This window comes from Callorhinus ursinus, unplaced genomic scaffold (assembly GCF_003265705.2).
Source record: "Callorhinus ursinus isolate GAN/ISIS: 27379988/994484 unplaced genomic scaffold, GSC_fseal_2.0 scaffold81, whole genome shotgun sequence".
NCBI lineage: Eukaryota > Metazoa > Chordata > Mammalia > Carnivora > Otariidae > Callorhinus > Callorhinus ursinus.
In genome coordinates this window covers 2,799,050-2,820,102 of record NW_027397143.1, presented here as the reverse complement: position 1 = coordinate 2,820,102, position 21,053 = coordinate 2,799,050, and the positions used below count along the sequence as shown (strand labels likewise).

Genomic DNA, 21,053 nt, shown 5'->3' with positions numbered 1-21,053 from the left:
CTCTGTCATCCTCTAGGCCCTTGTCCCTCTTGTGTGTGCATGGGAACACATGAAAGTATTCATGGTGGCATTGTAACAGCAAATTACTGTGAGCCCCAGCTGTCCGTCCCAGGAGAGTGGCGTGATTGTGCCATATTTATTCAGCAGTTAACTGTCAATGAATTAAAGCCACATGTGTTTACATGACCAAATCCCAAACACATAATAATGAGCATAAAAGAGTAAGTTGTAGAAGAATATGTACAAATAGCATTTGAATGAAGTTAAAAAAATGCAAAACAGTAGTTGCCATATAAGCATATATATATATATGAATAAAATAACAAAACCATGTATTAACAAATACCAAATTTGGGGATAATGGGTCTTCCTGGAAAGGGGATTTGTGGGAGGGGAATTTAGGATCAGGGAGAAGTAAATGAGGCGGTTCGGACATGTCTGTCATGTGTCACTTCTTAAGCTGAGGGTTGAGTACATAGATGTTCATTACATTCTCTCTAATTCTTGGGCTTTGAAAGATTTCAAAGTAAAAATCATAAGGAAACCTCTGTAAAGGATTAAAAAGTAAACAGAAGAGTGGCATTTCTGGGCTGTGACCAAGCAAGGAGATCACCGGATTCTCTTCTCAAAGTGACTCTAAAACTGGACAAAACTGACAAAGCAACCACTTCAGTGTTCTGGAAATCAGCCAGAGGCTGACAAAAGTCTGAGGCTCATTTATGCCTTGAACAACTGCCAGACTTTGGGGTAGGAACAATGGGAAGCTGTGGTGTTTGGCCCGGGGCTGCTTCCCACACGCCCCAAGCCGTGTCTTACGGAGTTTCTGTCGGGGCAGGGTGGGTGGCAAGGACGGAGGGCTTGCCCTGCAGTGATGGAAGGGTGGGTGACACCCGTGCCCAACACTGTTGTCTCTAGAAGTGATGTTTCAGGGACAGGAGGGTGGAGAAAGGCCAGGGTCTGTCTCTCCCAGCCCAGGACTGCAGCCAGGTGTGTTCTTGTCTGAGACCACATGCTCCATGGTGATCTCAGAGCTGAAGCTGTTTACTCCCCTGGGTGACCTTGAGACTGTGTCCATGCAGATAGGAGACAGACTGGACTTGCAGAAAGTAGCCCAGGCGGGATTGGAAGTGGCCACAACTTTGAACACTGTTCTCTCCCTACACCCAGATCCATTAGCAGATGGTATCAGCCTTACTGATCAGAGATGTGTGAGCACCCATGTCCAGTAACTGGCTGACAGCTAGTCTTGAAAGAACATTAAATAAGAAACTGAGCAGAGACACCGATGGCTGCACACAACAGAGGAAGCAGACCTCACAGGTCTAACCTGACCATGTTACTAAACAAAGCAGGCAAACAAGGTAACAGCAGCAAACTTAAGGACAAAAAATGCAGAGTTGTGACATTTTATTGTCTGAAATGTCTGGTTTTCAGCAAAAGATGATAAGCTATACAAAGAAATATGACAGTGTGACTCATACTCAGAAAAAGTCTGCAGGGGCAGGTGGCTCAGTCGGTTAAGCATCTGACTCTTGATCTCAGCTCAGGTGTTGATCTCAGGGTCGTGAGTTCGAGCCCCTCTTTGGGCTCTGCACTGGGCACTGCACTGCCTATTTAAAAAATAAATAAATAAAAGAAAAGGCGGCAGAAGCTGCTTCCGAGTATTCCCAGATGCTGAATTAAGCAGAGAAAGACCTCAGTTAATGTATGTTCAGAGAACTAAAGGAAATGATATTTAAAGAATTAAAAAGAAAAATATGACAACATGAATGGTACCAGAAGCCAACACATAGAGATTCTCAATAAAGGATAGAAAAATTATCAAAAAGAGCCACATGGAAATCATGGAATTGAAGAGTACAATACTGGAAATGAAAACCATCACTTGAGGACTTGAAGAGCGGATTCAAAACAGCAGAAGAATCCGTGTGTTTGAAGATAGAGCAATAGAAATTATCATTCTGAAGAACAAGTTTAAAAAAAAAAAAACCTGAAGAAAATGAACAGAGCCTTAAAGGCCTGTGGGACACTGTCACATCCCAGAGAAGAGGAGAGAAAGTGGCAGAAAAAATATGTCAAGAAATAATAGCCGAAACTTTCCAAATAAGATATTTTGTAGACATGGATAAGGCAATCCTAAAATCAAAGTACCTAGGATAGCCTAAAGAATTTTGAAAAAGAACAGTGTCAGAAGACTTCAGGCTACTTGATTTCAAAACTTCAGTAATCAGGGTGTTGTGACATTGGCATAAGGATGGGCACATAGACTGATGGGTCAGAATTGAGAGTCTCAAATAAATCCTTCTTTTATACTCAGTTGATTTTTGGCGAAGGTGCCATGACATTTCCGTGGGGGGAAAGACAGTCTTTTCAACAAGCGGTGCTAGAACAGTTGTTCTCCAGATGCAAAAGACAAAAAAGAACTAAGAGCCTTACCTTATGATTTGTAAGAATGACTTCACAATAGATAATAGACAAAAATGTAAGAAGTAAAACTACATAAACTTCTAGAAGAAATCATAGGAGAGACTCTTACTCATTTGGGACAGAAAGTTCTTACTCCAAAGACACTATCCTTAAAAGATAAGAACAGTGTTAGTCTTCAAAAGTAAAATACCTTGTTATTCAGAAGACACCATGAAGAAAATGAAAAGACACAAGCTGGGAGAAAATATTTCCAGCTCATAGATCTGATATATGACTGGTATATGAAGAATTCTTAAAAATCAGTAGTAATAAGACAACTTAATTTTACAATGGGCAGAGGATGTAATGACTTAATATTTCATCAATTATTAGAAAACAAAACAATGAGATATTACTTCACACTCACTAGAATGACTAAATAAAAAAAATTCAGGTATGACCATGTTTTATAGAGGATGTGGGTAAACAGAAATCCTCACGCATTGTTGGTAGGAATGTGAAATAGTACAACCAGTTTGGAAAACAGGCAGGGTTTTTTAAAGTGAGGCACATATTTACCATATGACTCAGCAGTCCTCCCAGGAATCTACCTAAGAGAAATGAAAAGAATGAAATGTCCACACAAAAACTTGTACATGAATACTCACTGCCTTATTTACAATAGTCCAAATAGTGGAAACAACACAAATGTCCATCAGTGGGCGAGTGGAAAAACAAAACATGGCATATCCACAGAATACAGTTCAGCAGTTACACGGAATTGACTACTGATACCTGTAACAACATGGATAAACCTCAAAAGCCTGATGCTCAGTGAAAGCCGGCAGTTAGAAACATCCTCTTGTGGCATGATTTCACTTATGTAGAATGTCTAGGGAAGTCACATTCATAGAGACACAAGGCAGGTTCGCAGGTGTGCGGGCTGGGGGCTGGGTATGCAGATCACCTGCCGGTGGGTACGAGAGAGCTTTTGGGAGAAATGAAAACATTCTATAACTGGCTTGTGGTGGTTGTACACCCCCTGTAAATTTACCCAAATCATTGAATTTACACTTACAGAAAGTGAATGTTATGGCATGTAAATTAACCCTTCATTAAACTGTTGTTCAAAAGTGTGATACGGAGGCACCTAACTGGATCAGTCAGTGGAGCATGTGACTCTTGATCTTGGGGTCATGAGTTTGCGCCCCACGTTGGGTGTAGAAATTACTTTTTTTTAAAAAAGTGTAAGGCAGACTAAAGTTCAGAAGCAACACAAAAATTCTTAAACTGGAAGCTTCATTTGAGTTGTATGCCCCTAAGTATTTTTACTTTGAGAGATTTACAGCAAGTATTCATGAGGTGATCTCTTGTGACTTTGGTTCTCATCTTAAGTATTCAGGGTAGAATGATGTTAAAATGTGAGCAAGAAAAATGTAAAAATAAAGACAATCGCTTTGCTTTACAATGAGTTAGAGACATGCTAAGTGCCGGTGTGTGTGAGACGGAAAGATTAACTCTCAAGTCATCACCTAAACACAGAGGTTAAATATTTTAGAGTTACGAAGTCTTTGTCTAAACCAAACTGCTCTAGGTTGGTGCGGTTTATTGTATTTAACCTGAAAAGTTACACAGATTATTTAAATGAAAGCATGGATGTATTGTTAACAAAAGCAATGGAAATAAATCCATTCATTGAAAAGATTTCTGAAATACACTTTTAATTTTTACCTTTAATTAGAGAAAAATTAAAATGCCATTTTGTTTGGGAATTTGTGGATTATGTGCAAACAGGCTCATTTTAGGGTGTGAAAGGGCCCGGTTTCTTGATATGAGAACTTTTGCTCTTTCCTCTTTGAACCCCTAAGCTATTGCTCATCATCTCCTGTTTTCCAAGCAGAATTCTGTCTTGGTTTCAGTCTGTTCTCCGTGGTGGTGCACCTGTTAACATATTCATCACCCCAGAAAATTGTCACGGAGTGTTTTGTCTGGTTCACAGATCTCTGCTTCTGTAGCAATCCCACTCTACTTTCTGCATCTTTCAGAATTATACTTAAGGGTGTGTCACTGACCTGTAATTTGCCACAGGATTCTGCATCATCTTTTTAGTTATAAAAACAAAATTAAGTCTCTGTCGGATATTCGAGCACCTCTAAAATAGTGAAAAGAGTTTGGCATTGACAGTCACAAGGCTGGAATTGGAATCCCAGACCCAGTGATGACTAGCCTTGGGACTTTAGGTGAACGAGTCTTTAAATCATTGGCTCTCATGTGAGAGCATCTGTATAATCGCCTAACAGGATGATTGTAATTTTATTGAGATAATGAATTTGTTAAGTTGTATAGTTGTTATTTATTATTCTTGTGCCTTGAATGAGCACTACCTCTTTTATAATTATGGAATCAGTGTACTTATTTCTCTAACTTTAAGCTAGTACTTATTTTTCTTTAATTTCCAAATATACTTTTTCTTTGTTCTTCTGGTCTTTTTTCCATATGACATAATTGTTTCAAATGCATTTAGTGTAAAATAGTTCATCAACTGGTATCAAATTACATTTGCTCTATGTCAAGCATTCTGTGAGAGACCCTGCAGGGATCTACAGAAGAAGTATATGCGAGCGCATGTCCTTAAGGAACATTTTACCCCAATAGGGAGACAAACATGCATGAAATAACTGGGACCCACTGAGTGCTGACTTAGCAGGGCAGGCCTCGGTATTACCGAGAACAAGTTCCTGACTCTGAAGGCTGGCAGGAACTAATCAGAGGGGGCTTTCATTGTGCCGGGCCCTGCATTGTTGGCAGGATGGGACCAGAGAAGACCCTGTCCGTGGGGGACCCACGTGAGTCAGAGACCTGCCTGGAGGGGCAGGAGTCTGAGGGTGAGGGTAGAAAATGAGGCGGGGTGGGGTGACAGCAAGCATGGGGCTTTGGGTTCCATATGCTAATTCGTGAACAGGTATTTTTTTGAGCTCCTGTCAGGTCTCCAGGTGTGAATAAGACCCACGTCCTAGCTGTGTGATAGCTGCTTTCATGGAGTTACAATCAACATTGAATCAGAAATAGAGAATTATGAAAAGACCTTATGAAGCATACCTAGTTCCACGGAGTCAGGGCTGTCCTGAGGAGATAATGTTTGAACAGGAATTCACAAGTTGAGAAGAGTCTTCTAAGCAGGAGAATCCTCAGGGGTGAAGGCTCAGAGGTGGGAAAAAGCAACGTGAAAGCCATTTTAGATACTGGGCAGGAAAGGTTGGGCTGAACGGGTGGACGGGGAGATAGTAAATTAAACTTTGAGGCCGCCTCCTCACAGCCGCTGTGTGCCCAAGGCAGGGACTAGTCATTAGTCACGGTGAGGATCTAGGGTTTTGAAAGACATGGGAGGAGTAGCCCTTGGCCAGTGAGGCCGATGCTACCTGACTCGATGGCCTCCTCAGGCACAGCGCTGTGCTAGGGGCTCTGCGGGTGCGGGGCCACCACACTGGGCAGCTGAGCAGCTGTGCTCCGCAACGGCTGCTGCTGGTAAGCAGCTAGAAAGTTGTTCCTGGCTTCTCTGCCTCCGAGTGTGGGCTCGGCAAACCCAGCAGGAAGCATTGGGTGGCCAAGCAAGCCCCACACAGTGTGGGCTCCCTCCGCCGCCCGCCAGGTGAAAAGCCTGAAAGCAGGAAGGGCCTGGGATGCTGGCCCCCTGGCTGAAGTCCAGTGGTGTCCGCATTCATGGTCAGGGAGACGCTGGTTATAAGAAGATCCTGTTTCGGGCCAGCCAAGTGACACTAGATGGAGGCCTGATAGCCTCTGGGGAATGGGGTGAGCTTAGACAGCACCGGTTCAGCACCCACATCATCTCAAGCCTCTCCAGCCCCTGTCTTTTCAGCAGAGCAATCCTCGACCTGCCGTAGCTCTCTGCTTGTACTCCAGAGAGAATCCTGCCCCAAGCGCTTGCTGTCCTGCCTCATTCCTGCGCTGCTCCTGCCCTCTCCCTCCCCAGATGCCCCTCTGTCCCTGTCGTCTGTCCACGTGAGGCTCAGGGACGCTCGCCTCAGTCACTGGATATCCCCCCCCCCGCAACCTATAACTCATAATCTCAAGGAGTGGACCCAAAGATCCGTGTCTCAGCCCTCCTCTGCTGGCCTGTCAGTTCTGCCCACCCTTCATTTTAGTCGAGAAACCTTAGATTAGCACCTCTCTGTGCTGTGCATTGCCATGTGAACTAATATGAATTGGGAAGAGTCCAAAAAAAAAAACCCCTAAGGCCTGGATACACCCTCAGTGTGTTACAGTCCTGGGTCTCGCGGTCTCCAGAGTGCCTTGTTGCCCCTCCTGGACGGTATTGCCCTTCTCCTGTTAGGCTGTTACTTGCATACTTGACTGGCAGAGGGAAAAAGGGCTGCAGGTTTCTGTATGTGGAAGCATGTGTTTTTCTGTTCTGTGCCATGGCCAGCAGAATGCCTTGAGCAAAACAAGTGTGTACCGCACTGAAATGATTTTGTGAAGATACTTAGTTCTATTGAGCTTTCCTGCCACTTAAGCACAGAGTTCATAACTGACCGAAAAATTACACGTAGTTAAGTGTAAGTATTTTGTGTTCTTGCTCTGTGAAGGATGTCCCAAGAGCTTGCCTGTGTTTGTCCTACTGAATGCCCTTCATCTGATGCCTGAAGGACGTCTCTCCCAGTGCGGTGTCCGTGACATCACTAACAGGAAAGTCAGCTCAATTTGTGGTTTTCTCCCTTACCTCTAGTTAGCAGGAGGAGTTCTTTGTAATGTAGTTAGCGGATGTGTGGTAGTATAAAAGGGAAGTTACAGGCTCTTGGATAGTTTAAAATAATGTGCATTTCTCTGAAAGTTAAGGATTTATTTTCTTGGATTTTAAAAATTTATATGGGCTTTCTGTTACTGTTTATCAGTCTTAGATTGTGTCAAACCGTTCTCAAGTTGGAAATCTCTTACAGTTTTATCTGTGGACATTCTTTCCATTGTTAGTAGAAAAATGGAATTTAGATAAAGATGCAACCAGTTAATAATGTTGCTTTTCAGTCTTGGTATCAATCCGCAGTATCAGGGGCTTCTTACTGTTCCTTTGGCTGCTTGAACAGAATTACTTGAATGGCCCTTTACCTTCTTTTTTCCATCATATTCTCTTAAAGAAAAAGAAAACCTCTGTAGCTTTATATTATCAAGCAATAAATAGATAAACATCACTTTGTACAAGATAGAAAATTCACTTTGTGAATAAAAAAATCACTTTATGAAAGCAAGTAAAGTCGTAAACATGTTGCAGAATATCTTTAAATATCAGTAATTTGGGCCACTTAGTGTCAATCTAGTATCTTTATCCTAAAAAACCCATCAAGAAAACAAATAAGAGTCACACTGTTGTTTTACTGTTTAAAAGTTTTTTTGTTCTAATTGAATATGGATTTAATTACCTCAGAAAAGATGGAGCCTACAGTTTAAATGTACTGCTGTGGCAGGAAATAAGAGTTTAAATTGTATGCATCTCTTTGCCTGATTTGCAAATATTTCTCCTATTATCTTCCATGTGATCCATACACTTTTTAGAAAATGTGGAATTATCAAAAAGAAATCTAAAACTGAAACACTTAATGGAACAGAGTAGAAAGCTCAGAAATAAACCCACAACTACATGGTCAATTAATCTTTGACAAAGCAGAGAAGAATATCCAATGGGAAAAAGACAGTCTTTTCAACAAAGAGCATTGGGAAAACTGGACAGCAACATGCAGAAGAAAGAAAGCAGACCACTTTCCTATACCACACACAAAAATAAATTCAAAATAGATAAAAAAGACCTAAATGTAATACCTACAACCATAAAAATCCTAGAAGAATATACAGGCAGTAACCTCTTTTTGACATTGGCTGTAGCAACTTTTTTCTAGATACTTCTCCTGAGGCAAGGGAAGCAAAAACAAAAATAAACTATTGGGACTTCATCAAAGTAAAAATCTTCTGCACAGAGAAGGAAACAACCAACAAAACTAAAAGGCAACCTACAGAATGGGAGAAGATACTTGTAAATCACGTATCTGATAAAGAACTAGTATCCAAAATATATAAAGAACTTACCAAACTCAATACCTGAAAAACAATCCAATTAAAAAATGGGCAGAAGACATGAACAGCCATTTCTCTAAAGAAGACATCCAGATGGCCAACAGACACATGAAAAGATGCTCAACATCACTCATCACCAGGGAAATGCAAATCAAAACCACAATATCACCTCACACCTGTCAGAATAGCTAAAGTCAGAAACACAAGAAACAACAGGTGTTGGTGAGGATGTGGAGAAAGCAGAACCCTCTTGCACTGTTGGTGGGAATGCAAACTGGTGCAGCCACTCTGGAAAACAGTGTGGAGGTTCCTCAAAAAGTTAAAAATAGAGCTACCTTATGATCCAGCAATCACATTACTGGGTATTTACCCAAAGAATACAAGAACACTAACTCAAAGAGATACATGCACCCCTATGTTTATAGCAGCCAAGATAGGGAAGCAGCCCAAGTGTCCACTGACTGGTGAATGGATAAAGAATAGTGGGGAGGGGGTGTATAATGGAATATTACTCAGCTCTCAAAAAGAATGAAATCTTGCCATTATCAATAACATGGATGAAACTAGAGAGTATACTGCTAAGGGAAGTGAGTCAGAGAAAGACAAATACCATGTGGAATTTAAGAAACAAACGAGCAAGGGTGGGTGGGGGGAAGACAAACCAAGACACAGACTATTAACTGTAGAGAACAAGGTGATGATCACCAGAGAGGAGGGAGTGGGGAAACAGGTGATGGGAATTAAAGAGGGTGCTTATGGTGAGCACTGGGTGTTGTATGGAATTCTTGAATCACGATTTTGCACACCTGAAACTAATAAACACTGTATGTTTACTGGAGTTAAAACCAAAAAATAAAATGGAAACACTTAGGCCATAGCTTCTTAAAAATAAAAATTGCTTATAAAGAATATCTGCTGATGGTTCTGTTCAGAAACCTTCCCAGAAGCTCTGACGTTTTCCTTTGTGTCTCTGAATCCTAATTGAAGTGGAAGTGAGGAGCCCATCCATCTGCCAGAGACTTGAGACAGTCTGTCCACTAGCCTTCCTGTCTCACTCTGACCTTGCACGCTCTGTCTCCTGAGTGGGCTGCTTCAAACTCCCCACTTGGTTTGCCGTTTTATCTTCCTTGTGCTTATCTTTCCCTCACCAGCAGCAGAAGGGAGGAAGAAGCCAAAGTAACGTAAAGGATCAGCAGAGGTTTAGAACACTGGCTTCGAAAGCAGGTTCATAGTTGACAGGACAGAAGACGCGGTTTGCTTGGTAGCTGTTCCAGGCCCGACGGGGAGGCCTGGTGGGGAGGCCTCACAGCTCTCCGCACTTGAGGTTTGTCAGAGCGGGGGGCCCCGGGGAGGCAGGAGAATGCTCCATCCTGCGGGAGTGTTCTCCGCCTAGGATGAGAGCTGGGCCCCCAGTCCCATGCCTGCAGAGCCCAGTGACAGCTGTCCATGTGCACAGCCATGTATAACCCGTTGCCAGAGTCTGAGGACAGGCTCTGCCCGAGAGGCCTTTTCTGCCCCACTGAGACCCAGTGTCACCTTCCGGGTCTGTGGTGCCTTTGGGGCAGGAATGCAGAGGGTCCCTTGTTGGTGGGGGGTGGACATGGGAATGGCTGAATGATGAAGGGAAGGGGACAGGCTTATGTAACTCCTGCTAGTTCCACCCTAGACCTGCTGTCCTTTCCCCCCCACCCAGGCTGACTTTTTCATCTTTTCTCCCAGTGCAGATCTGCTGAGCATGAGTTCTTGCATCACTCACCTGTCTGAAAACGTCTTTTTTCTGCCATCGCTTTTCAGGGATGTAGACACAGAGTTCTGAGCTGATGGCGCTTTCCGCACTTTAAAAAGTGTTGTTACTTTGTTTTCCAGCCTCTGTTCTTCCTGGTGAAAGATGTTCTCTTTCATATAATGTCTTTTTTTTATTGTATTTTTTTAAAATGGCGTTACAGAACAATTGCAAAGATGGTACAAAGAATGCCCCCAGGTTCCCCTGTTAACCTCTTAACGTTAGTTTGGTACCTGTGTGATAACTAGTGACCCAGTCAGCACAGGTACACTCTCATTAACCAACATCCGTGCTTTATTCAGATTTCCTTCGTTTTTACATAATGTCCGTTCTCTGTGCCAGGATCCAGCCCAGGACGGGGGGGCCCTATGTCTCCTTTATCTCTGGCTGTGACAGTTTCGTAGACTTCCCTTGTTTTTTGACAGTTTTGAGGACTCCTGGTCAGGTATTGTGTAGCATGTCCTTCAACTGGGATTTGATGTCTTTCTCGTGATTAGACTGAGGATATGGGGCATTGAGAGGAAGATCACAGGGTCCACACTGTCAACATGAATGGTCACTGTCACCTGGCTGTTTGTCGGGCTTCTCCACCGTGAAGCTCCTTGTTTCTCTCGTCCATGCGGCACTCTCTAGAAGGAGGCCACTGTGCACAGCGCACACGTAAGGAGTAGGGAGTATTACTTACTTGGAGTTACTCTGCATGAATGATTTGTTTCTTCTCCATTTCTTAATTTATTCAGTCATTTATTTATATCAGTATGGACTTGTAGGTAGTTATTTTATACTTTGTGATAGAATACAGTGCTATTTTGCTTATTTCTGTTGCTGACACTATTCCATCTTTGGCCCTTGGGAGCACTTTCACTTGGCTCCGGGTCCTTAGACATGCCCTCATTACCATTGGTATTGGGTTTTTTTATCTGTTTTGTTTTTGAGCACTTTCTTCCTTTCTGGTGCTCTGAGGTGCTCTAGGCTTATCTTGTCTGACTTCCTGTCCCAGCCCGAGAATCGGCTGTTTTCTCCCAGGGACCCTGGTTTCCATTGATTGGAGAAGGGCATTAGAAACCAAGCTCCAGGCATTAAATGTGCTCATTTCTGTTGTGGTTTTGTTGCGTCTGGGCCCTCTCAGCTGACAGAGCAAGGGAATATGCGTATGTATACCAACCCTTGTATGTACACGTATCCATAAATACTTCTGTACGTAACCTTCCATATCTGTATTGAGCTAAGAATGAGTCCATACCCATGTCTCCAGCTCTAATCCATGACCACATGGATCATTCTAGCCTCCTCCGCACTTGCCTGTAAACTCCCACTCCAACTGTGAGAAACCTGGCTCCCACCACCCACCATCCATTTTCTTGTTGAGTTCACTGAGCTCTCTCAAACTTATAGATTCTTAAATAACAGGTCTGCAGACTTTTAGAGTGGTGGTACTTGGTACATATCTTCTCTGGGTGGAATGCCTCACCCAGTACTTAACCTTTCTCTCTCCTCCCATTTAAAATGCTTCTATCAAGAATTTGTAAGAAAAGTCTTCCTCTCTGGGCTCAGACCTAGTTGGCGGCAACATGGCTAAATACACCAAGAAGGTCGGAATCATGGGTAAATACAGGACCCGTTATGGTGCCTCCCTCAGGAAAATGGTGATGATTTGTTTAAATCATGACACTTGCTCCTTCTGTGGGAAAACCAAGATGAAAAGAAGAGCTATGGGATCTGACACTGTGGCTCCTGCATGAAAACCGTCGCTGGTGGCGCCTGGACCTACAGCACCACTTCTACTTTCACAGAAAGTCGGCCATCAGAAGACTGAAGAAGTGGAAAGACCAGTAGAAGCTTCACCATTTGAAACATTGCTAGCCTATAATAAATGGGTTGATTTATGTAACAAAAAAAAATTTTTTATAAGAAAATGTAAGTATCTTAACTTGAAAATGACATGAGGGTGCCTGGGTGGCTCAGTTGGTTAAGCGTCTGCCTTCGGCTCAGGTCATGATCCTGGAGTCCCGGGATCGAGTCTCATATCGGGCTCCCTGCTCAGCGGGGAGTCTGCTTCTCCCTCTGACCCTCTTCCCTCTCGTGCTCTCTGTCTCTCATTCTCTCTCTCAAATAACTAAATAAAATCCTTAAAAAAAAAAAATGACGTGAAACTAGGTGGATCTTGGAACACACGAAACAACAAAAAGAAGGTATTCATTAAGTTAACCTGCAAATAGGTTCAAAAAATTAGTAACAAGAGTTTGCGGAGACTGGGGTTAAGTAACAGGTCCAGCAGAGGACCCCTGGGAACCTCCTACCCTGTAATCCCTACATTCCCTAACATGTGCCATGGCTCCCAGAAAGTATACTGAAAGCTTGGACAGTATCCGTGGGAACGTAATATTCAGATATAAGAAGAGGTTAGCCTCATACTGCTCTTGATAATGGATGTGTTGTATTCATTTTTAGCATTTTACTTATTTATTTTTATTTATTTTTTTTAGATTTTATTGACAGGGAGAGAGGGAACACAAGCAGGGGGAGTGGGAGAGGGAGAAGCAGGCTTCCCGCCGAGCAGGGAGCCCGATGTGGGGCTCGATCCCAGGACTCTGGGATCATGACCTGAGCTGAAGGCAGACGCTTAATGAGCCACCCAGGCGCCCCCACATTTTATTTTAATAAAGACATTGAAAAACAAGTGAACAGATGGAAAAGATCTGTGAACAGTGTTTTACCATTTGGAATTTGAGCATGAAAATGAATAATGATAGTAATGATTTTATTAGCCCATTAAATAATATAGGAACATGAGTTCATATGAATCTTTTTTTTAGATAATATTTTATTTAAGAGAGAGAGAGAGAGAAAGAGCGAGCACATGAGCAGAGGGGAGGGGCAAAGGGAGAGGCAGAAGCAGAGAGCCTGATTCAGGGCCCTGGGATCATGACCTGAGCTGAAGGCAGACGCTCAACTCACTGAGCCACCCAGGTGCCCCGAGTTCATACTAATCTAAAAAGTAAAGGTGTATTGGGGGGTGGGGGGATGGGTTAGCCTGGTGATGGGTATTAAAGAGGGCACATTCTGCGTGGAGCACTGGGTGTTATGCACAATGAATCATGGAACATTACATCAAAAACTAATGATGTATGGTGATTAACATAACAATAAAAAAGTAAAAGTGTATTGAAATCTTGATGAGGAGTGGAGTATTTACGGAGTCTCAAAGTACCTCCGCACAGAATACTTAGGAATTACAAAGAGGGGAAAGAGTGACTTCGCAGTGAAAATGCCTGGAGAGCTTCCCTTTGGCAAACCACTTGATCGGGGTGAACTTGCGCTGAATTGGGCTGTGTCCTCTCTGTACACCACCTGCTAGCGCACTCCGAAGAGAGCACAGCCTCACTTCTGGTGTTGCTGCCAGGAGCGCGTGACCTGAGTCTAGCCCCGCAGAGACACCGGATCCGTCCAGACGGAGGGGCTGTATGGCATCTTCCCAAGTGTCGAGGTTGGGGACATCAGGGGCTGTCTAGAGACTGTTCCAGACTGACAGAGAGCCACGAGATGTGACGGCTGAAAGCAGTGCATGCGGCTCTGATCCCGATCTGCTCTAGGACGTTGTTGGGAAACTGGGGACGCCTGAATGGACTCTGAGATTAGGCAGCAGTAATGCATCAGCGCGCACTTCCCAGTTTGAGTGGTTGTGCTCTGTTTATAAATGGTTTTTGTTTGTAGAAGACACACTGAATGTTTGGAGGGGATGACATGTCGTGCCAGTAACTTCCTCTTGAATGGTTTGGGAGAAAAGAGGTTTTTATACATACTTCCAGCTTTTCTGTGTTAGAGTCTTGGAAAAATGTTTGTAAATGAATAATCTGGGGCTCTAGGAGGAGTTAGTGTGGAGAAAAGCCCAAGGTGGAGTCCCAGAGAAGAGGTCTTGGGCTATCCGAATGAGGGACTGCTGCATGGGAGAGGAATTTCCCTCCATTCTGGGATGTTCAGCTTGAGGGTGGGGTGTTTGTTGTATTTGGTGGCATCTTACGGTTTATTGGCAGGATTTTTCCTTCTTGATATAAAACAGTAATGATGCACCTGACAGCTGATGGTATTTTACACCATTGATACGTGAAATACAGTTTATTTGCTTGGTGGTGCTTCTCGGGTGAAGAGAACCAAGAGCCATGAATGGGCATTTAGGAATTAAGATTTTAATTATAAGGAAGACCTCTCTAATACTTAAAACTGCCTGTGGATAGAGCTAGCTACCTCAGCCGGTCAGGAAGTTATTTGTATTGTGTGAAGATGACCCCTAAGAACTCTCTTAACTAAAAGATTCTCTGACCTCTGCTGACTGGTGATTGTCTCCCCCCACTTAACCCCCTCCCTTCGTTTCTGCCTCTAGATTTTTGAAGAAAGTGGCTTTCTCTTTTGTGTGGGTCTTTGCTCCTGCTGTCTTTTCTTTTTTGACGTGGAAAAAACAGATATGATGAGTGCCTACACTCAGGAGATGGTATGAGAACAGAAACTGACATTGGAGCACTGGGTATTGAGCCCCTCTGCTCTACTTGGTCTGAGACTGAAGGAACGAGGGTTTAGTAGACCCTGGTTTGGAGGGTCTACTCCACGAGGGTGGAGTGTCGTCTGGAATTAATCGAGTGACTTTGGAGTCCCTCGGTGGCTCACCGTTGAGCTCCTGAATGTCAGCCTCATGGCCAGAGAGCCAGGTTCAAGCTAATCAGCGTTGTGCAACCGTGGGCACCACCCAGATGTCGTGGTGCCGGTGTTTTCTTGGTTCAGCGACGGAACTTGACCCTTCACTCTTGTGCTCCACGCACTCGCTTCCCCACGCTCCTCAGAGGCCTTGACTCCTGGCTGGCTTACCCACACCGTCGTCCCTGCCAGCCTCCGCGTCCACGGGGAAAGTGCACACCTGACCTAAAACCCATCCTCAGTGTCTCCCAGGATTGGTGCATCGCTGGTCTCGAGTCTGGTGTCCTGTTCTCTGCCTGTTGCTTGTTCCCTTTCTCTCCTCTCCTTTCCTCCTGACCTTTGGTTTTGCTGAAGCTTCCTGGTCCTTGAGCCCTCGCTCCATTTTCTTCCAGTTCTCCGGGCGTGATGCCTCCATTCTGCTTGGACTGTGTAAGCCACCGTTTCAGTCACCGTTACCAGCAGCATCATTTGGGTACTGGAGTGTCTGCTGTCACACACCGTTAGGTCCATTTGGCTCCCAAAATGCTTTGAATGTCAGGTTAAGGAGTTTGAACTTTATTTAGTTGACATAAGGGATAAAGGCTTTTTCTTTTTTTTTCTTTTTTTTTTTTTTTGTTGAAGTATGGTTGACACACAGTGTGATCTGAGTTTTGGGTGTACGACATAGGGGTCCGGCGATTCTGTACACAGCTCGGTGCTCACCACAAGGGTGGTCGTCATCTGTCCCCGCACGGAGTCCATATGATACTCCCAGCTGTATTCCCTGCACTGCACTTCTCATCTCTGTGACTCATCTCACCACCGCGAGCTTGTACCTCTCAATCCCTTTCAGCTACCTCGCCCATCCCCCATCCCCTCTCTTTAAGAGTCTGGTTTTTGTTGGTTGCTCATTTGTTTTATTTTTTAGGTTCCACATACGAGTGAAATCATACGGCATTTGTCTTTCTCAGTCTGACTTCTTTCACTTACCCTCTGGGTCCATCCGTGTTGCAGTAAATATCAGAGGATTTGGACAGAGTGACGTGATAAATCGGGCTTTAGAAAAACACTGGCAGATCTCAGCAGGATGTCTGTAATTGATATAACCTGTCATCTGCATCTGTAGATCTATAGAACTAAAGCTGTATTCATTTCCTAAAAGAACGTAGCATATCTTTTTTTTTCCTCCCCCTTGAGTTCTTTTAAAGGGTGTCAAGGCAGAGAAGAATGAGGACTGGGTTTGAGGAAGTGCGAGTGTTACAGATAAACATCTGAGAAGGACCCAGGTCCGTGGAAGGGACAGTGAGGAGAGGGCCTCAGGCCATTTGCGAGCAGACTCCCTGAGGCACAGGCATGGCGGGCGCCCCTGATCTGTGCAGCTTGATGAGAGAGTTACAGAAGCTCCCTGGGGTTCGCCCACCTGTTCCATGCTGGAAGCCAGCAAGACTCCGGCGTCTGGAGCACAAATCCCCGTGAAAGCCAGGAGGGCTCTGTTGGTCAGCAGGTGCGTGCGGTGGGGAGGAATGAATGAGTGAGGGGGAGTTCCAGAATTCAGTCAGAACCGTTCTGTATCAGAGTTCAGTTTCTTGAAGGTGATAAACGAATCGTGTCCTTGTTCTTAGGGAGAGTGCTGAAGTATTAAAGGAGGAAATGTCATGATTTGAAACTATCCTGGGGTTTGAAAATTCTCCAAGGGAGAAGGAATTTTTTTTTTTTAAAGGCAGGGGTGGGGGCTGGGGGTGGGGGAGAGAGAATAGAATTGTTTTAATAAAGTAGCCAAACTCAAGCAGTGGAAACATAGATTCACATTAAAGAACAGAAGTGGAGAAGGTTTTAAGAAAATAGGTGAAAGCAGGGATCGCACTGATTTTTACTGATTTGTCATCTCTGATAAATTAATCCTGGCTGCTGGGCATGTTGAAATGCATGGGATTCTGAGGCCGTATCAGTGATTTATTAGCAGTGTTGGCCAAGGGCTTAGGATTAGGGTAAGTGGTGGTGCATGTGCCAAATATTTGTCATCTCTCCTTGAGTGTTTACATCATTATAGTCTAATAAGTCTTTAACTCTTATCAGTCACTACTTGACCTAACCCGACTTTTATCCTGAAGCTTACACCTTCTCTGGCCTTTACTACCCACCTGGAAGCTGGGCCAGGGCTTCTCAGATCTTTAAAAGTCAAGCGCAGAGGCATCCTTCAATCAGGGTCTTTGAGCCCAGATCAGCTTTAGGGGTTGGGAGTGAGGAGATCCATGAACCTCTCCAGAAATTAGCAGAATGGGGGCTTTTCTTGTAGGAGGGGTCGCCTGTCCTCAGATTCTCTAAGTGATTGACAGGCAGGAATGCTTAAGAACCTAGTGGCTTGACTAGTATTCTTCTTCACTTTGCTTGAGGAGCAGTGTCTTAGTCTCCTTCCCTGTCCTGCTAACAATCTCCTCCTCTCTACTAGCCTGATGAGACTCCCTGCTTGGGCTCCTCTCTCCAGCCCCTTTAAGATTCTCCTTTGCTCAGGACACCTGGCTGGCTCAGTCCATTAAGCATCCAACTCTTGGTCTCAGCTCAGGTTATGATCTCAGGGTTGTGAGTTCAAGCCCCACATTGGGCTCCGTGCTGGGCGTGGAGCCTACTTTAAAAGGGGAAAAAAAAAAAAAAGATTCTCCTTTGGTCTTTTTTTTTTTTAATAGGTATAACCTTTTACTTATCCATTACTTTGTTTAGCCTTTTTTTTTTTAATTGTAGTTGGATTCTCCTTTGCTCTTTGAGGATAAATGAAGTTTTCACATAATCAAGAACAGGTATAAAGGAAAAAAACCCTCTTGTGTGTGTCTCCTGTGTTATTCACGCAGAATGCTTCTGTGACAGTGTGTGGGGCTTTCCCCTATATGAAGCAGTTCTCAGCCATACCAGCTGGGTGTCCTAGAATTCAGCTGGATTCTGACCCTGTCTGCCTGGAGTTCGCATCAGATCCCACGGGTTAATGGAGCAGTCCCACAAGGCTGCCCCCTCCTCGCCCCACTTCAAAGCCAACCAAAAGTCCCAGTACTTCTGACCAGCCGGCTATAAATCAGGGTTCCCACAACCCCCTCATGGTGTTCAAGACTTTGTTAGAATGGCTCATAGAACTCAAGGAAACACATTTCCTGGTTTAATATAAGGAATATAGTAAAAGATACAGATGAATGGCCAGCTGAAGATGCATGGGGCAAGGTATGTGGGAAGGGGCCTTCTGGCTTGCCACCCTCCCAGCCCCTGCACGTGTTCATCAACCCAGAAGTTCTCCAAACCCCACGCTTTGGGGGTTTTTATGGAGAATTCATCACATAGGCATGATCGGTCATTAACTCAGTCTCCAGCTCCTCTCCCCTCCACAGAGGATGGAGGGCATGGGCTGAAAGTTCCAGGCTTCTCCTCATGGCCCACTGAGAGTCATCTCATTAGAACCAAAGACTTCTGTCACCCAGGAAGTTCCAAAGAATTTAGGAGCTCCATGTCAGGATCCAAGACCAGATAACAGAAAAAAAGATGCTCCTAATGCTCATCACTTAGGAAATTGCCAAGGGTTTTAGGAGCTCTGTGCCAGGAACCCGGGTAGACCAATATATCTGTTTTCTCTTATTTCACAGCAGGTAAATTTTCTGTCTTTAAAAAGTGAACGTTAGGACGGGGAGCATCTGGCTGGCTCAGTCGGTAGAGCATGTGACTCTTGATCTCGGGATTGTAAGTTCGAACCCCACATTGGGTGTAGAGACCGCCTAAAAATAAAATCTTTAAAAACAAAAAAAGGGGAAACTTTAGGAAACTTGATCATAGTATGTGCTCAATAAATATCATTGAATGGATGGTTGAAATAATTAAATGCTTCTTTTCCCAAACAGCTTTCCCGTTGAAATTAGGTGGTGTTCCCTTAGTGTTCTTTGAACGTGTGAAATTGCATGGATCGGTTGCCCCGGCTACCTGTGCAGCTTTCCTTACTACTCTCCCAGCTTGAGTCTTCAAGAGGAAGCCTCAGAACTGGCTTCTAAAACCCTTTGTACCTGGTGCGGTTATAAAGCAATGAGACTGATTGTCATGTGTCGCTTGTGGGATCCGTCTCAGTTACTTTATAGCCGTGCCTGGTACCCAACACCGCACACCGTTGCCTGCTGAAGAGCAGTCCAAAAGCACAGACCTAAGGTTTCTTAAATGGAAAATTTGAATGGTTTAGCATTATTTGATGATTTTTCTTTAACTTACTGACCAGAACTCTTCTTTCAGGAAGATAAATTAGATGTTAACTTTGTTGCTTGCTTTACTTTTGCAGTTTTCTTTTTGTGTTTTGGATTTTTTTTAATCGGTATTCTGATAAGCTGCTATTCTGATAAAGTGGCTGGCACGATTTTGAATAAGGTAACATGGAAGGTCTGTGTTCCACTGGGTTAAATTCTTTGTGAAACTTTTAATTATTGAATTTCTTTTCAGTTGCCTGTGGCCTTTTGACTGCCTGGGATAACAAGGGTAGTTCTTTTAGTTAAATATGATAAACACATAAACCAAATGCTTAGTAGTATTCACTGAGGAAGCCTTTGAAAGGGCACGTTGTGGGGTGTTTGTTCGTTTGGCTTTGGTGGCTTACATTGATGTGCAGACCTTATTCAGATTTGGATAAATAGTTCTAATTTTCTCTTTCCTGAAATAGAAATGTTTACTCTCCTTCCTCTGACCCCCAGAGTCTTAGTCTTTGCTTTGAAGTGTGCTGGAATAGTGTGTGCCCGGTAGCTCGTCGCCACCAGCCTCCGCTGAGGAGGACGACCGCGGGCAGCCCGGGTGGCGTAGCACAGCCGCCCTTTTCCCTGGAAAGGAGATGGGGACTGACTTCCCTTGTGGAGGAGGAAAGGAGTAATCTCACTCTCCGCGGGAGAGAGAGTAGCTCGCACTGACGGTAGTACTCCTCCTGGAAATTACGTAAGTGACCAAGCGGATGAGTCGAGGAGCGTCTTAGCCTCCTGGCGGTTCGCTGCCTTCAGTTAGCTTGTCGCTGCGGCAGGACATCTGGACAGCTGCTAGAAGCTGGAAGGGTTTTGATGCCCAGCTAGTCCATGGTGTTGACACTTGGACGTGTCTCAGGGAGGGTTTGATTTCCAGAAGGATTCTGGGGTAAACAAGGAAGGAACCTTCCTCTCCTCGGGTCTAAACACAAGACCAGAGGGAGTCTCCCTGGTTACTAACGAAGGTTGCGGCCACCACGGCGTTCAGCTTTGGCAGCTCTATTAGCAGACGTGTGTCACGTCGGGGATATTATAAAGCTGCAGATCCTGTACTTCTTTCTGTTCCTTGTACTAGTTCTGCACACAACAGGTGCTCCATAGATATTTCTAAGAAAGAGTAGTGCAAAAAGTACCAATTTTTGTACTATAAATACTAGTGCTTTTTGTACTATAAATACTAGCGCTCTTCTCCTTTTCCTGAGGAGCTGGGACTTTCTAAGGAGCGTTTTAATGGAAAAGGTTTTACAGTAAAGACCTGCGGTGATTTTATCACATTATGTTGTTGTATCCTATGTTTCATACTGTCTGTTGTCACATTTGGCTGATTTAATCATCTGTTCTATAAATATAGTTGTAAGACAAGGTAATGTGGCTCTTAGCACTGCAGTCCTCCTACACTTTGTCCGAGTCTTAAGCACTCCACACAGATTCTTGTTCCTACTTGGTGCCAGCATACCCAACTGCAGATGTGTTCCATTTGAAAAGGTGAATCTGCAGACCCTTGCTATTAGCAGGAGTCATAGTCTTTTTTCTAAGTAGCATTTTCATATGTGTGATGTTCCTGTAAGTTTTAAAGGTCACTTGAGCGTCTGTATTTATTTTACATTACAGGCACTGGAGATATTATTGCTGTCATGATTACAGAATTGAGGGGTAAGGATATTTTGAGTTATCTGGAGAAAAACATCTCTGTACAAATGACAATAGCTGTTGGAACGCGAATGCCGCCAAAGAACTTCAGCCGTGGCTCTCTAGTCTTCGTGTCAATATCCTTTATTGTTCTGATGATTATTTCTTCAGCATGGCTCATATTCTACTTCATTCAGAAGATCAGGTACACGAATGCACGCGACAGGAACCAGGTGAGCTCC

At 44.0% G+C, this 21,053-nt stretch overlaps 1 protein-coding gene across 1 annotated transcript in view; it reads left to right on the top strand.

Annotated features, from left to right (window-relative positions):
- The window catches only part of RNF130 (ring finger protein 130), a 104,802-nt gene that overhangs the window by 37,096 nt on the left and 46,653 nt on the right, over positions 1–21,053 (top strand). Inside the window, exon 5 of the mRNA XM_025862705.2 lies at positions 20,794–21,044. Coding sequence (XP_025718490.2) covers positions 20,794–21,044 — 251 coding nt within the window. The remainder of the gene's footprint in view (positions 1–20,793; positions 21,045–21,053) is intronic.